The sequence below is a fragment of the Terrapene carolina genome, unplaced genomic scaffold (assembly GCF_002925995.2).
Source record: "Terrapene carolina triunguis isolate 2854851 unplaced genomic scaffold, T_m_triunguis-2.0 Scaffold58, whole genome shotgun sequence".
NCBI classification, from domain to species: Eukaryota; Metazoa; Chordata; order Testudines; family Emydidae; genus Terrapene; species Terrapene triunguis.
Genome location: NW_020664409.1, coordinates 15,292,956 through 15,311,189, shown reverse-complemented (window position 1 = coordinate 15,311,189; position 18,234 = coordinate 15,292,956). Strand labels below are relative to the sequence as shown.

The 18,234-nt window shown below is 39.9% G+C and overlaps 1 protein-coding gene across 2 annotated transcripts in view; it reads right to left on the bottom strand.

Moving 5' to 3' along the window:
* The window catches only part of MBP (myelin basic protein), a 195,511-nt gene that overhangs the window by 145,399 nt on the left and 31,878 nt on the right, over nt 1-18,234 (bottom strand). For both annotated transcript variants that reach the window (XM_024212109.2, XM_029913764.1), the window contains exon 2: nt 8,388-8,463. In XM_024212109.2, coding sequence (XP_024067877.1) covers nt 8,388-8,438 — 51 coding nt within the window. In that variant the 5' untranslated portion in view covers nt 8,439-8,463. The remainder of the gene's footprint in view (nt 1-8,387; nt 8,464-18,234) is intronic.

Below are 18,234 nucleotides of genomic sequence, written 5' to 3'. Positions count from 1 at the left end.
TCAAGGCAAACTGCAGAGCCCCTGTACAGAGGGGATCTATACAAAGAGAATGGTTCTAGAGACATAGATACACCAGTCAACCTTGCACCTGGTGGAGGATGGCACTGGTCATAGAACAGTTGTGCTCCACGTTGTGGGATGAGGTGAATATTCTCTCTCACTCTGGCTGCAAATAACCCCTGTGCAAAGCCTGCTTACTTGGGATTCACACTGAGAATTTGTAACATTTGTACTAGTTACATAAATAGATACTAGTTTAAGAAGGGAGTAATGAAGCACTAGTTTTACAATTTTAAAAACTACATTCTAAAATTAACAACAACTATATATGGGAAAATTCCTGCTCGTCACTGACTTAGCTCACTCCGTTTCACATAAGGTATTGCAACACATTCCAACATGTGACATAGCATGTTGATCGGAGAACCACTAGAGCAGGGGTTCCCAAACTTGGTTCGCAGCTTGTTCAGGGTAAGCCCCTGGCGGGACGTGAGATGCTTTGTTTACCTGAGCATCCGCAGGTATGGCTGCTTGCAGCTCCCACTGGCTGGGAACGGCGAACCACGGCCACTGGGAGCTGCGAGCAGCCATACCTGCGGACGCTCAGGTAAACAAAGCGTCTCGGGGCCCACCAGGGGCTTACCCTAAACAAGCCGCAAACCAAGTTTGGGAACCCTTGCATTAGAGTGTTCAAGGTACATGGAAGTAATATGGGGAAGGACACAGATCCTTGCTTCTCACCCCCAGATCTCTGTTTCGCACCATCTTTGCCATGCACACACCACTTCCTGCCTTGGCAAGGCTCACAAATATAAACATGGTACATTTCATTCATTATTTGCTTTTATTATTTTCCGGTGTGAAGTTACCAGAAAATGTGACTCTGTGTAAACCCTCAATTCTTCCATATCCTTGCTGATTCAAGTGAAAATGTCATTATACCCTTGTTTGAAAAGGCATTCATCTGACTCCAAAGTGGGGGCATTTCAAAGCTAAAAGGAACTAGCAGAAAGCATTCTGCATTAGACACATATAATGCCACAAGGGGAAGGTGCCGGATGCACCAACCCTTACAAGACCGAAGTGGGCACTTTCTTCTGCAGCTGGTCAGCTCTACAAACTGGGGAGGGGATGGGAGGACAAGGCAATGGCCCTGCCCCCTCCACACAAGGAACCACAAAGACTGTAACTATGGATGGTTTCTCCCCTTACTTTTACAACCCTGCATACTCAGCCACATCAGGTCCTAAGTGATTAACAGTGAATAGTTAGAGCTGGATGAAAAGAAATATGAAGGCTTCACAACAAATTTCATTTAAAAATTTTACCTTTTTTCACTGAAATTCAAAATTGATGAAAAATTGTCAATATTGCACATTTTAGAATGCAGCCAACTCTATTAATAAATAAATAATAATAATGATGAACAGTAGACACTTAAATCCTGACTTTCTATCTGCTCCTCTCTCATATCAGGTTTCTTGCCCCCTGAAAGTTGTTGTGTGGAGCCACACTGACTTCAATGGGGTTCACATGAACAGAGCTCACTGGAAGATTGAGGCCTAAGATTGTACGTTCTTTGGGGAAGGGACCATATCTTTTATGGGTATATGTGAGCCACTTAGCATATTTATGGATACTTGACAAATAAATATATAATAATGATAATCCCTATCCAATCCAATGCTTGTAAAGTTTAATAAGCACTCAGGCCTCAGTTCAGCAAGGTAGTGAAACACTTGAATAGTCCTATTGACTTCAGAAGGGCTACTTGCACACTTTAAGTTAGGCATGTGCTTAAGTACCGTGCCAAACCAGGGCCTTGGAGTCAGATTTATCAAGAGAATAGGCACATCACTTTAAGTTAACTGCACAAGCACCCCGCTCAGCCTGAGTCTGCTCAGGCCCTGGAAACAACTACCGCACAATGGACGTTCTCAGAGGCTTCATGCTGGCACCTAGCATAGTCACTTCTATGCTAATATGGTATCACCTGGTTAGTATTACAGTAGTTCCTGGTGTCCCCAGTCAAGACTGCTCTAGGCACTCCACCATGAATACATAATGGCACAGTTCATGCCCTGATGAACTTACAATCTAATTAGACAGGATAGATAAAAAGTGGAAAGGGAAACAGAGGCACAGAGAAGTGAAAGGACTTACTCAAAGTCACATACCAGCTCAATGGTAGAACCAGAAGAGAATCTCAGGTTTCCTGAGTCCCAATTCGCTACCCTAGCCACACTAAACCTAAGCCCATATCACTGTAGGATATGTCTACACTGTATCTGGGAGCGAGCCTCCCAGCTCAGGTCCAAAGACTTGTGGTAACAGGGCTCGTGCTAGCGCACTAACAGCAGCAGTGGAACAGTTTGACACTGCTGCTCGGGCAGGCACCAGATTTCAGAGCCTGAGCCCCACTGTTGACACAGCTATTTTTGTCTTCCCCAAGTCTGGGCTGGGAACCTCACTCCCAGACACAGTGTAGACATACGCCCAGCTCACTCACTGGATAAGCCTGGGACTTTGTTTCCACCCCAAGAAAAGCATTTTTCCTCCACTCCCAACTGACTTTTCTTTTCAGAAAAACTTCTAAGCTGTGCACCCTGTGAGACACATTGGTGAAAAATGCCGATTAAATCTCAAAACAGACAACTTCCTCTACCCACCTCTTTTACATTTTTTTAATCCATTCTCTCCGCCTCCTGACTTATTTTTCTGTTATCTCATGCTTTCAAAGGAAAATACTCGTTTAAATGAGGGACATTTTAAATCACTACCTCTAATTACAAAAAAAGAATACACCATTATATGCACCCCATTGCTGCACAGAACAGCAAAACCACAGGAAAAAACCACAGCCGTGCAGAACGGGGAAGGGACAAATATTGTTATAAACTTTCTCGGTCACAAACTTTCTATTTGTATTCTGAGTTGAAGAGTCAAATCTGCGCCCTGCTTGTTTTATGCATGGGAGTAGGACCTTTGATCTGTACTAGTACCCAAATCAGAAAGCCAAATACGTTCTTTATATGGACTGCTTTACCTTAAAAAAATTTTAAAATAACATTCCCAAAATGTTTTTAATCTCTTCTTCAAATACCTCTTGCACTAAAAAAATAATAAATAAATACATCCTTTTTATTGATTTTACCACTTCCACAAAAGTGTTATTTAACAGTAAGAAATAAAACTCAAAATCAAAATGCTGCTTCTGTTTTTCTGCAGGTTGCCACACTGTACTGCACACCAGGCGGAAACACCTGGTAAAACCACACAGCTGTTCTGGGTCTTAGGCAACTTTGAAGAGCGAGAAATGAGGTAAAAGAAATGATAGTGTGTTAATTCTTTCATTTGTACATCTGCAATGCTTATGAAATGGCTAGTACAGCTATAATATTGATCCAGTCATTTCCAAAGGTTTCATCTCTCCTCCTCAACTCCAGAGCTCTCCATTGACTTCAATAGGAAGCAGGTGTGGGTTCAAACAAAGTACATAGCGTAAAGCTCCTAAAAACTGGTAAGATAAAGAGGGGAGAAGAAAAGGAGGCAATGGAAAATGAGTAGTGCTTCAGTAGTGGGAAGATCAATACTTAATCAGTTAAAGAAGTTTAAACTTGAGTTATTTCTCTATACACAGAGAAAACAGATAACTTCTTAGCATTTCTTGGAAATGTTTACCATCTAATCAAGCTATCTAATTTAGTGAGACATTGGTGTGGAACACAGTCTTTGAACAGAGATACACAGATAAGGCAGTCACAAGCAACATCTTTTGTTTCATAATTTACCTGTACGCTTAGACAGTTAACATGCAATTTAAGAAGTTACAAGGAACACATCGTGGCCGAGCCTACATAGGGTGTAAATCCCGCTCCCACCTCCCTGCACAGCCTCTTCACCTCTCTGCCACAAGTGTGTGTGGGTTTGAGAAACAGGGGCTGTCCCTAAGTACTTCTCTTGATTGGTGCAAAATGGGCAGAAAGGAATGATGCACCAGCCAACATGGTTGAGCCATGGGACGGAGGAAGAAATTTGCTACGGGTATGGGACAGTAGCAAATTACTACCCCGGGAACACTTTCAGGGACCATTTTCCCTGTGGTGCTCCTAGAGCAGTGCTGCTATCTACCACAGGGTTAAAATATTTAAGTATAATCTAGCCATTAATGATTTTTTCAATAAACTGCAGTATTTCATAAACCACTACAAACAGTTCTCGAAAGAACATATGAATTAACATTTTATAAAATTTCATTTTAAAACCATGACTTAGAGGTCATTAAACTGTTGGTTGAGTACCTTTTTTTAAAAAAAAAAAAAAAATAAACTGTTACATGTGTTTTAAATTTCTGCCTGTGAAAAATTAATGTACTGGAACAAACAAATTTCCCCCAAATTCTTAGGCAAAGCTAGAGGCTTGAAGCATCACCGGATTTATTTTGTCAAGGTTTCAAGGCTAACGTACTTTACCATGTATTCAGACAGTCTATCAAGAATATGAGAACGGCCAGGTGACGCGATACCTCCAGTTGTAGTTCAGCTATCAATCATGAGGAAACTGAAGTTAAGATAGAACTTTGCCTAATGTGCTAACAGGGGCCATGCGCTTTGAGGAGAGGATGATGTGCTTACTCTCTGGGGAAGCCGAAAGGAGTCATCAGTGGGAAGTTCAGCCAATGTTGTATTAAGAGTGGCTACTAGCAGTTATCGAGAAGGTGTTTGTTGTGGTTTGCAGCTGTACTAATGGCATCAACGCAAGATGAACTATAATAATGGCTCAGAATTAAGACCGGTAAAAATTCAATAATCCAGACCAGTCTCCACTTCATCAGCATCTTGTTATTTTTCAGAGTCTTGGGTAAAATTCTGGCCAGTGAAGGAAAGTCCATTCTTTAAGACTCCCCAATGCTGAATATATTCACATAGAGATAGGCCAAGGTTTTTCAAAACTGGGTACCTAAATCTTTATTTTGTTGCATAAATAAAATGACATGATTTTGAAAAGCAGCAAGCACCCAGCAGCTCCCACTGAAGTAAAAGGAATGAACAGAAATTGAATGATTTACTGTAATCTTACAAAAACTGTACAAGTGCAGGTGTCAGATAAGAGAACAACAAGAGAGATGAGGCAGTTACTGATTAGAGTAAATATACATATTGTTTAATTATAAAGTTTTATCCCACTTATACCAGATGTTTTCATATGCAGCTGGTAAGTCATATATAGGCGTGGAAGGGTTAGATTTTTATCAGTAAAAGTTGATTTCACTGTACGCATAAGCTGATGAAAAATATTTCCATTGATAAAAATCAAAATGTACAGATATAAAGTAAGAAAAACACTGCTTAAGATAATGCAGTGATTTAGACACTTAAATTAGGCTTGTTATAAATGGACTAGTGAATGAATAGTAAAAACAGGTATGATTTCTTGATTTAAGAATATTTACTTAGTATATTTTGACATATGATGTTGACAATTTGTGTTTTAACAGTTTATAAAGCTTTAAGTTCTTGAATCTCAATGTCTACTGAGAATGTCTGACCCGCATCCCATAATTGTCACACTTGCGGGGAAAGGAAGACAAAAGTCTTAAAAAAAAAAAAAAACACCCACCACCACACGCATAAAAATAAACATTGATGTTATTCACTGAAATTATTTTTTAAAAAAATGGAATTCTGCCAACCCTACTCATACAGTTCCTCTTATTATTTATGGATTGCACCTTTTAGCATGGTGCACTTATAAGACAAAATTAAACTGCAACATTTTCAAGTTAATGTCAAAGTATGGGAAATTGTCTCCTGGGAATCTGCCTAATTGAAAGTCTTCTGGTCTGACCACAGCAGGGCCGGCTCCAGCATTTCTGCCACCTCAAGCAAAAAAAAAAAAAAAAAAAGCCGCAATCGGCATCGGCAGGTCCTTCGCTCCTAGAGGGAGTGAGGGACCTGCCGCACCCGAATTGCCGCAGGTGCCGCCCCTCTCCCTTGGCCGCCCCAAGCACCTGCTTGTTAAGCTGGTGCCTGGAGCCGGCCCTGGACCACAGTAGTTTGATGCAATCATCTTATGGCTCTATCCCCCTAGTTTCAGTCATTAGAAAATATCCAGATTCATTGAAAGTAAACAAAATCTTAGTGACTGCACTCAAAAGCTATTACAAGAATGCAGGTAGCCACCCCAGAGTTAAAGTTTAAACATGGTTTCTCTTTAAACCCTCCCTATATATCTATACACAGAGTGAAATCATCTTGAAAATCAAAATGTCAGTTCAGAACCTAGAGTAGAGTGTGTGGTGCAAATTTGAGTTCATTTGCTGAAGGGGTTCAGATAGTGAGATACAGTTTTTTGTTGTATCATTCTTTTGGGCATGGGATATAATTAGCCTAAAGCTGCAAGAAATTCATTTTTGGAAATCCGTTAATGCATTGTTAGATTTTTTTTTTTTTTAATTGCGGTTGTGCAACTGCAAGGCAGGAGAAACAGCTCAGTATCTCTAGGTTTATCTCTGTCAACCAATAGCAACTGCTCTGCACTTCACTGTGGTATTGTAGGAAAGCGAGGCTAGATTTAAAACTATGGTGCGCAAAGGGAGGGAAAAAAAAAAACACAGATTTTTTGCTAACGAGGGGTATAGTACTGTGATGTTTTCCGTTCCGATTGCCATGGAGCAGAGTTACAACAGTCTGGCTGCATTGCGTGCATAGCAGTACCTTAACCATGCATTTCCTGTTTTTTTGTAAGTCTCTGGCTTGTCTTTTCACGAATTGCTAACACTCTTTTCAGAGATGCATGGAGATATCTTAACTGAACATTTCTAGTTTTCTAATATTTGAATATGGGTTTTGAAATCCAACATTCCAAAAGGGTATCTGGGTATGGCAGGCAGAGGTCACTGCTGAACAGCAACAACTTTAACGCCACCTTAACAAAAGGTTTTTTTGCAAGTAAATTTCAACACTCTGATTGTAATTACAAATACTCAGGAAGGAAAGGTAATCCATAAACTAAAGAGTTATAAGAAATACAACATTCTAGTTGCTCATTCACCTTATGTCTGGTCTTCTTTCCTTATCAGCAGGCTCCACATATCTGCTTTTTAAAAAAAACTCAATGTGCAGTGTGCCTACATGAGTGGACTTCACCTAGCTAAATTAAGACAACATAATTTCTTAAAGGGTAAAATAAGCAGTAATCCATATTAACCTGATGCATCAACTACAATGGGGTCGAACACCTTGTTACTATTTGTATTAGAGTTGAACCTAAGGGCTACAGTCCCATTGTGCTAGGCACAGCATAACACATCAACTATGGCTACATGTAAAGAAAGCAGCACAATCCCCTCGATGGTACTATTTTTCTATTTTCTCCCTCTTCCTTCCAGCATGATTACTTATTTTCTAACCACTTAGCCCTGCCTTCTAAAAGGACATATTGAAGGTCTGACCATCTCTTTACTACTTCCACTCTTATTTCTGGGGGCATATTGGTCATTTGTGCCATAACAATGTGAAATACCAGTATTCCTCCAGATGAAGCTGTACAGCTCACCTGTCCAATAGGTATGGTCATTTTCTGGAGAAAGTTTGTACACTGGAGCCTTTCTGGTGTCAAAATGAGTAATAGCAACTAACAAAAAGGAAACAACACTAATTTTTTTTCCTAATAAAATCATTTCTGTGCATTCCCTTTTTTCTCAGTCAAATTTAGAACACACAACAAAAAAGCACCATGAGAAAGCAAAAAGCTTTTGACTACCCCTCTCTGGAAAATAACCAGCATCAACAAACTCTGTAGAGCTTCTTAATTGTGTGGCCAACACTCCCGATTTTATTGGGTCACAGTATTAGGTGTTTTTCTTAAAGTCCTAGCTCCTAGTGATGTGATTAGGAGAAAATCTCAGCTTTCATTACAATCTTTCATTTCTAATATACCCTTATTTATTATCAGTCTTTTATATAGTTCCCGTATTAAAGGTAAGATAGTTAAATCTAGTGACTTTGACAAAATGCTAGGTTAGCTAGGTTAACAAGTAACATTTTACTCAGCACATTGCTACCTAAATATGTGCTGCATTTCTATTCTTTCAGGTCTCAGAGTCCATGCCCCACCATGACTAGCTAGCTTCAGATCCAGTGTGCATCCCAAGCATGCAGAATGCTAAGATATCACTTCTATCATGAAATTCACCAAAGCAGAACCCCATTTTTCACTATATTACCTGGGGGCTTTTTTCCACTTTTAAGAAATTTTATATATAATGATTATGATTATAAAATAATAGTAGTAACAATAAGCTTAGCAAATGTATTGGCATTTCATCACATACACTTTTCTTGATATTATAGTCTTCCTCTTGTAGTATTTTTTCCCCCTCTTACCTTAATAGGCTTCTCAGCGCTCTGATCTCGTTTTCCTACATGGTTCCCCATGGCAGGCCACTCAGCTCTTCAGAAACTAAAAGAAAAACAAAAGAAAAACATATTTTTGAAAAACTAAACGTGGATTTCAAAAGAAATTTTGGAACTTTTAAACTGATTTCTTCTCACACCTACCAAACCGCCTTTCTTGTGCTACAGTTATCAGTGACACAGTATTTCTACAGTTCCAGGCTGGGATTTTCAAAGCAGCTTACATGAGTTAGATACCAAACTCCCATTATCTTTCAGGGTGCAGCCACACTCGGGGGTGAGGGGGGGGGGGGGAAGGTGTTTTCATAGCTAATACAGGGTCACTAACGTGGTTAAATCCTAGTCAAGATAAGGCAGTTATAGTTTTCACCTGTGATAGCATATTGATGTAAAAGGGAAACGAGCTCTTCAGGATTTACCTTGACCTGCTAACATGTTAAAACTATAACTGCCTTGCTTGACCTCTCAACGTTGACTGGAAAGAATGTCTTGATTGTAGAAGATATTCAGTAGGATTTTAACTCTTGTTAATTGCCATGTGTTAGCTAACATGAGGTAAGAACACTGAGTGATTTGAAATGGGCTTGAATGTTTTGAATCTCTCAATGCTGAACTACTCATTGGAATTATTTTTGCTCAGTATTTCCATTTTTAGTGGAAAAGAAGAATTGCTGGAGAGGATAAAGCTGCAAACAAAAAAAAAAAAAAAAAAAAAAAAAAAAAAGGGTGGCTGCTTTCAAGCCTTTCTTTTCTGGAAGCATCTGAACCTTTGCAAAGATCTGAAGATTCTCAGGTCCTTTTGGACATCATAGGCCTGACTCTTTCCGCCAACAGAACCCAAGCTCCTTCCCTTGTGTTGAAGCCATAGTAACTCCCAATCTGTTGGGCATACTTGAGATGGCTGGTACAGTCCCCAAAATGAACCCTCAGTAAATCTTCCCAGCTACAGTTTAAGGACCAGATTGTTCAGCACACAGCAGCTCCCACTGTTGCACTTGTGAACATGGGGGATATGAACTGTAGCTTTCTCAATACTCGATGATTCAAATCTTTTATTTTTAATTTAACTTCCAGCTTCTAACTCATTATTTGCTTTGTTTATTCATTGTGTGCATTTGAACCTGAAAGCTTATCTTTCTCATAACAATATTTGTGGATCACAGGCCAATACCCAAAAAGACTAAGGGAAAATTAACTGTTTCTCCAAAATGTTCAGAGGCCACAACCAACCACAGAAGAATGTTTTTCTGTAAAACTGTTTAAAGGATTTTTAAATGAAAATCAGTAACTCAGACTTCAAGGTCAGATCGGACCATCATGATCATCTAGTCCTGCACACTGTAGGCCACAGAACCTCACCCACCCTCCTGAAATAGACCCCTAACCTCTGGCTGAGTTACTGAAGTCTTCAAATCATGATTTAAAGACTTCAAGTTACAGAGAATCCACCATTTACACTAGTTTTAACCTGCAAGTGACCTGTGCCACATGCTGCAGAGCGAAGGTGAAAAACCCCCAGGGTCTCTGCCAATCTGACCCAGGGGAAAATTCCTTCCCAACCTCAACTATATTGATCAGTTAGACCTTGAGCACGTGGGCAAGACCCACCAGCCAGACACCTAGGAAAGAATTCTCAGTAGTAACTCAGAGCCTAGCATCCCATCATTAGCCATTGGGGATTTTTGCTACTGGCAGTTGCTGATAGGCCACATGCCATTGTAGGCAGTCCCATCATACCATCCCCTCCATAAACTTATCGAACTCAATCTTGAAGCCAGATAGGGTTTTTGTCCCCACTGCTCCCTTTGGAAGGCTCTTCCAGAATTTCACTCCTCTGATGGTTAGAAGCCTTCATCTAATTTCGAGCCCAAACTTGTTGATGGCCAGTTTATATCCATTTGTTCTTGTAACTGCACTGGTGCTTAACTTAAATAACTCTTCTCCCTCCCTGGTATTTATCCCTCTAATGTATTTACAGAGAGCAATCATATCTCCCCTCAGCCTTCTTTTGGTCAGGCTAATTTAAACAAGCCAAGCTCTTTGAGTCTCCTCTCATAAAAATAGGTTTTCCATTCCTCAGATCATTCTAGTATCCCTTCTCTGCACCTGTTCCAGTTTGAATTCATCTTTCTTAAACATGGGAGACCAGAATTGCACATCATACTATTATACAAGGCATTGGCAAGACTTCATCTGGAATACTAACACTTCCCTGTCTCTACTGGAAATACCTCACCCAATGCATCCTAGGAATACATTAGCCTTTTTCACAGTCACATCACATTGGTGGCTCATAGTCATCCTGTGATCAACCAATACAACTTCCATGTAATTAATTCCATATCATTTACTGTAGGAATGAAACAAAATTGCCTATGCATTCACTTAGCTGGAAACTGCTGAAAACCCATACCCACAGAACACAAACATTTTCCAATTACCAATCAAACTCTTAATATAAATTCTCTATGGAATTTTAGAATCAAGGCATTATTATTTTTCTAGCAGTATAGGGGATGAAGACAGTTGTATGTTAACAAGTACCTCCTATTGGTTGTCAGAGTGTGAGCTATGCAAGCATAGCTGAGAAGAAGAGAAAGAGATGTAGCCTCATTGCTTATAGTAGAAAGAATATTCATATAACCATAGGATTAGAAGGGATCACAAGGGTCATGTAGTCTAACCCCCTGCCAAGATGCAGGATTTGTCGTCTCTAAACCATCCAAGACAAATTGCTTTCAAGCCTCCTTTTGAAAACCTCTAGTGAAGGCGCTTTCAAAATCTCCCGAAGCAGTCTGCTCCCTTGTCCTATTGTTCTTACAGTTAGGAAGTTTAACCTGAGATTTAATCTAAATCTGCTACGCTGTAGTTTGAACCCATTGCCTCTTGTCCTGCCCTCTGTGGCAACTTATCTCCATCTTTTTAATTGCAGTCTTTCAAGTATTTGAAGACCACTATCATATCCCCCCTCAATCTCCTCTTTTCCAAACTAAATATATCTAGTTCCTTCAGCTTTTGCTCATATAGCTTGCATTCCGTCCCTTTGATCATCTTTGTTGCTCGCCTCTGGATCCTTTCCAGTTTCTCTGCATCCTTTCTATAGATTGGTGACCAAAACTGGATACAGTACTCTAGCTGAGGCCTAACCAAAGCCAAGTAGAGCCGTACTATCACCTCCCATGACTTGCATACTATGCCTCTGTTGTTAGTGCAACCTAAAGTTGCATTTGCTTCTTTTGCAAGAGCACCGAACTGCTGACTCATGTCCTTCTCAGCTGTGCAGCTGCAAAGCCAGTTATCCCCTATTCTGTAATTGTGCATTTGGTTTTTCTTCCTTAAGTGTAGCACCTTCCATTTGTCTTTGTTGAATTTCATTTTGTTGTCTAAAGCCCAGTTCTCCAATCTATCAAAATCCCTCTGAATTTTAGCTATCCTACAAAGTGTTGGCAACCCCCATAGGTTGGGGTCATCTGCAAATTAAACACCGGACCCATAACACATCCCTGTGGAACTCCACTTGAGACCTCCCTCCAATCCAACATCATTCTATTAATAGTTACTCTGTTTGTTGTTGTTGAACCAATTCTGTATCCACTTACTAGTAGTTCCATTGAGCCCACATTTCTCCGCAACTTACTTATCAGAATGTCATGTAGGGCTGTGTCAAAAGCCCTGCTGAAGTCCCAGTGTATTATGTCCACCACATTCCCCCTATCCACCAAACCAGTTACCCTGTCAGAGGGGGGAAATAAAACTGGTTTGGGATGTAAATCCATGTTGGCTGCTAATGACCACCCCTTCATCTTCCAGGTATTCACAAACTGAATGTTTTATACATTGATACCTGGGAAGCTACTAGAGCAAAGTACGCTGTTCAACACAGAATTAAACAATGGGTAAAATCCTGAAAACTCCACTTGGATTTTTCAGTCATTGCTTTGACATAGGACCCGTGTCAAAATCAGCTGACCTATTTAGTAAACCCTCAAAGCATTTTTATATTACAAGATCATGATCACTTGGCTTATTTCACCAAATCTCATTAATTTCAGAAAGATTTTCTTCTCTTTTCAAAAATGTGCATAAACAAAGAAAAATGTGTTTCATAGGAAGTTTGTGACAAATGAATAATAGCATATAAAATCACGATTATGGCTAACAATTATATATATAGTTACACATGCTGCCAAAAAAAAAAAAAAAATCCCCCAGAAGTCAATACAAAATAGCAGAAATTAATATCAATCAAAGCAACTCCTGGGGACTAACATTTTCAACATTATATAAAATGCAATTAACATTTTAGGGCTCAATAGTGACAGTGTCCTTAATTTGCTATTGGATGTGTCTGGGGATAAGATACAATGTTATATAGAATGCCTCCTTCAATGACAAGCCATGAAAGAATGGAATGTCAACCTTTAGGTCTCATTCTCTGGCTCTTCTTGCTACATTTCAACTTAAATAGTGTTGATGTAGGTTAAGCCGCAATGCTTAAACTATAGCTTTTGGTTGGCTAATGTGGTTATGCTTGCATGTTTTTCTGTTAGAAAACATTTGTGACATTTAAAACACCTGGAGCCACTGGTGGTAGTGGAGGTAATGTGATGCACTGAAAGTAACACACTCAGGAAAGATACATAAATTACAAAAAAATAGGCACTCTCCACTCACCAATGGCACTTTCTTAACAGTTTAGTTTTCGTTCCTTGTGACAAATACTTCATTACACTACAGTATATTTACTAGTACACTGTGAAGTTTTAGTAATCTGAGACCTCACCACACCTTTCAACTAATTCTGAGCTAAATTGTGCCATTAGGCACAACTTTAAGCTAGGGTGCGGGTGTGACAGAAAACTTCACTACTACAGTTGGGTATTTGAGAAGGGACTGGGGACTATCCTTTGTATTGGCCACAACAAGGAAAAGATTAGGCTTTAGCCATAGCTACTTTGGTTGATTTTTGTCCCAAGGAGCAACAGTCCATGTGCTCCCCCAAGCACAGAGATTACATGGATTGTCTCTGGCCCTTTTAATAGGTGTAAAATGGTAGGAATGTTGTGTTACCTTCCCTATATGCTCTCACAGAGCTCAAGAACAATCTGGTCCTACATCTTTGCTGAGATGTTAACCGTGACTTTTTTTTTTTAAATTATTATTTTTGCGGCTTATCGAAGTGCAAATTGTTGAGGTTTTACAGTACACATCATTACATTCATTGAATTCCATTCATTCTAAAATCATACTACATGTTATTGTATCTGATTAAATGATTACCCACTTACAACCACTTCTGGGATCTCTCACACAGGACAAAAACAAAACCTTCAAGAGCAATCATGTTCACACTAGTTAGAGTTCACAGATGGTCAACAGCATAGCAGAGGCTGCTGACAGTTCTAAAAGAATCAAAATACCTGACTTCTCCACTGCTAGGAGATCATCAATGGAAACACTACTGACGGCATTTTAAAAAAAAAAAAAAAAAAAAAAAAGGATTCTAGCTCAGGCAATCTTCCAGCAGGCCTCTGCTCTACAATTAACGGTTTGGTGGTAAGCTCTGAGTCTCTCTCCTTTGGAACATGAGCAAGAGAAGGACAGGTGTGGGAATAGGAGGTTAAGAAGGTTTCAGAGTAGCAGCCGTGTTAGTCTGTATCCGCAAAAATAATTTTTTTTCTCTTACTTAATTGGCCTCTCAGAGTTGGTAAGACAACTCCCACCTGTTCATGCTCTCTGTATGTGTGTATATATATCTCCTCAATATATTTCACTCTATATGCATCCGAAGAAGTGGGTTGTAGCCCACAAAAGCTTATGCTCTAATAAATTTGTTAGTCTCTAAGGTGCCACAAGTACTCCTGTTATTTTTGAGGTTAAGAAGGAAAATCAAGATAGAGGCATGGGAAAGATAAGAATATTAGGGTACAGAAAAAGAAACAGGAGGAATGGGAATAGGCTTGAGAGAAATGGGAACAAGGACATAGGAAGGAAGTATGTGGAGAGATGGGAGTAAACAACTAGAAAAGAAATAAAGAAAATGAAAATAGGAGGAGGGTAAATGCAATATAGAAGAAAAAAAAGGGGGGGGGGGAAAAACACACCTAAACTTAAAGCTGTATTTAAATACATTATTCTAAAAACATTTGGAGGGGGCATGGGATCATATACCTTAGAAGTCAGGCCTTAAACATATAGTTCTCTGGTGAGAAAAAGAGGAACAAGTAAAGGAATAATCTGGTATGTGATGATTACTACAGTTATGACAGTAAGCCAGGCATAACTCGAAGAAATTAATATCCATTTCCTGCCTCTCTCTGTTACATACAGAATAGTAAAAACCTTTTAAGGGAACAATTCAATATAGATCAAGTATTTAAATAAAGCTATCATAAGCCTTATCTTGGTAGTCATAGATAGAAACACCACCACCATTGAACGAAGGAAGCAAAGGAAGAATGTGGCGCTAATGTGACATTTGCAATCTATCACTCTGATCACTGTTTGTGCATGTTGCTTCCCCCTTACGGTCTAAGTAAATAAGGGAAACAAAGGCGGGGGAAAGTAAGCTCTTGGAGTAGGACTGTCTGTTTTTAGTGTACCTAGCACAAATATGGCCCCAATCTCAGTTGGGTCCATAGGCTCTATTGCAATAGAACAAAATAAAAAATGAACAGCCGTGTATTTTATGAACAGCAATGTATAGATTGATGGAGAGCTAACTGAACCAAATATCCAACATGACCAGCAGACTAATGCCAGACAATGAAAGAAACCATATGCAGGATGAAATGATCTAGATGGCCATAGACTGTTAGCTTGTGCAGCTAATCAAATTAAGAGAAAATACAATTTGATAAGCACATGGAATCATCTGAAATCGACTACTAAGCAATGAGCTCATGATTCCAATGTGGATCATTTCTTCAGCAAATTGTTTTAGCTGTTTAATGTACGCTGATTAAATACAAAGGAAATGGAAAAGAAAAAGGAAAAAAATCTTGCATAGTAGAAGAGCAGAGCTCTATACAGAAATTCAGGAGTATGGTTTGAGAGTGGATTTAAGTAAGGTTGTGTATTTGGGTTCTGCAGGAACATGACTAAAGTTGAAATCAGTCATCTTTGAGTAAACCCATAAATCTGCACTTATGTTTTTCATTCTCTTTTTAATGTCTCAGGGAGACAAGCATATGGCCAAAATAAGACAAGATTGTGTTACATTTATTTCCTCCACCCTAGGAGCTGAAGTACTATAAAATGACCAGATTTCACCTGATCTTATTCATACATAAATGAATGCAAATGTTTAATACTAAATTCTATATCAGATATTTTTATATACCTATCTGCAATAAATTTTTTACATATAGCTAAGGGACTATGATTTTTAAAGAGAACATTACTAAAGACAGATTCACTTTTCAGCCTAAGAAACAAAAACACAGATGATTAGCAAAAACATGCTATAATCATGGACCTCCTCCTAACTGACATGAAAAAAACTGTAGTCTTCTGAAAAAATTTATCTCCAAAATCTAACATGAAGGACAATTAAAAATGAAAATGTACAGTGCTGATTATGTATATAAATATATATTAGTGTACGTGAATTTGTATGAGCATATGAACGTTCACCAAAATAAATCGAAGTGAATAGGAACATATATAAAGAGCCAATCCTTCAGTCCTCATTCAGGCAGAAGACCCATTTAATTGAGTAAGGAGTGCAAAGTCAGGTCATGGTTTTAGTAGCTATATAAATAAAAGGTGTTGATTAAAATATAAAGAATGTTTCTTATCCTTATTGTCATCCTTACTTCTAAAACATTTAGTAGAAATATGAGCACATCAAACCCCAATTCTGGGAAGACTGAAGCATGTGCTTAACTTTACACACCGTAAGTAGGACTACTGATTTAAATGGGATTACTGACACTGCATAAAGTTAAGCATGTATGTAAAGTCTTTATAGCACAAAGGTCTCAAATAACCATTTCAAAATCTGAAAGATTTTTTTTTTTTTTTTTTTTATAAAGGATAGTGAGAGTATTAATTTAGCCCTGTGATGTTGCCCTTACAGGTTATGTTACTTTGTCATTCCGATTGGTATGCTTGTAATTATTTAACAAAAGATGACAGCTCCTTGCAAGTGCATAATGCATTAATTTGAAGAACATTCGTTTTCTGTTGAGTAATAAATAATGAATGATGATAAACTCATGTGACAACTTCTTAGCAAAACTCTTACCACAGGTAATAAATAATACATTGGAACATCTGAAATCATATTTACTGGGCACTCAGAGTATGGTTTGTGCTGTGCAACAGAGCCTGTCTTTTTCTCTTAGGGTTACCATATTAAAACATTTAAAAAAGAGGACACTCCACAGGGCCCCGGCCCCACCCCTTCCCAGCCCCGCCCCAGCTCCGCCCCCATTCCAACCCCTTCCCCAAAGTCCCCGCCCCAACTCCGCCCCCTCCCCTGAGCACCCAGCATTCCCCCTCCTCCTCCCTCCCAGCCACACGAAACAGCTGCCCGAGCGCTACCGGCTTCACGGTTTGCCAGACAGCCCCCAGACCTCTAGACCCTGCGCCCCCGGCCGGGCGCTTCCCCAGCGCAGCTGGAGCCTGGGAGGGGAAGCGCCCGGCTGGGGGCGCAGGGTCTGGAGGCTGCCCGGCAAACCGTGAAGCCGGTAGCGCTCTGGCAGCTCAGCTCTTCAGCTGCACAGAGCTGAGGTGTCTGGGGGGAGCAGCAGCAGCTGCCGCCAAAGCCGCTCTAAGGTAAGCAGGGCACCGAGATGCCGGCAAAGCATTTTCCCGGACACGTTCAGCTTTTTGGCAATTCCCCCCGGACAGGGATTTGAGGACCAAAAAGCCGGACATGTCCGGGAAAATCCGGACGTATGGTAACCCTACTCTATCTCCCCCCCAAGAAGTTTAAAATTTAAGGCACAAATTGTACTAGTCAGTAGGGATATTCATAGGAGTAGGCTGGTAATGATATAAAAAACTCTTTCTTCAAGGTGCACTATAATTAGCAATCCCTTCAGTATCAAGGAATGGCATCTTGAAGTGGCAACAGATCTCTGCCTATTTATTTAAAAGTGATACCTGGCACCTTCCCGTTCTGAAGCAAAAACTGCTGATGCCTCCCAATAATGACACTATGCTCATAATGCTTTAGGCCCCAAAGATTAGAACTGCAGGTAGTAAATATCAGGAAACCAACATGGCCACACCAATCCCAATCCGGAACCGGTGTGAACCCAAACAGAATCCACTGGAACCCTGCAGAGGCATCATTCTGAAACAAAATGCATCCTATCCATACAGAACATTTCAAACTCCTAAAAAGGAACTTCTAATCTGATTAAGTTTGCATCGGTCAGAAAGAATCAATTCAGACCATCTGGCATATTAGCTGAAGACTTTTGGCCTTAGTAACAGTTCTTCTGTACAGCCACATAAAATCTTAGTGCAGAAGATAATGAGGCTACAGGGAACTCTTTCGCAGTCTTCTCCCAGGTCTGCATCTCCACTGTCTCAATTCCGAGACATCACCCTTACAGCACAGTGGCTGCCCAGCTTTAGAAACAATGATGGTATGGCAAGGAGCAAGGGAGTGGGGTGCCTCTTCTAGCAGCTGATAATTGTCAGTGAGGTGACCAACACCCTAATTTGTAGAGGAAATCACACATGCCACCCCATAGCCTCCCCACATAGAGCCATATGCCATAAAAATAAAACCACAGCAACCCTCACTTCTCTGCTGTCTAATCAAACAAACAAAAAAATTGATGGGAAGCTCATTTCACGC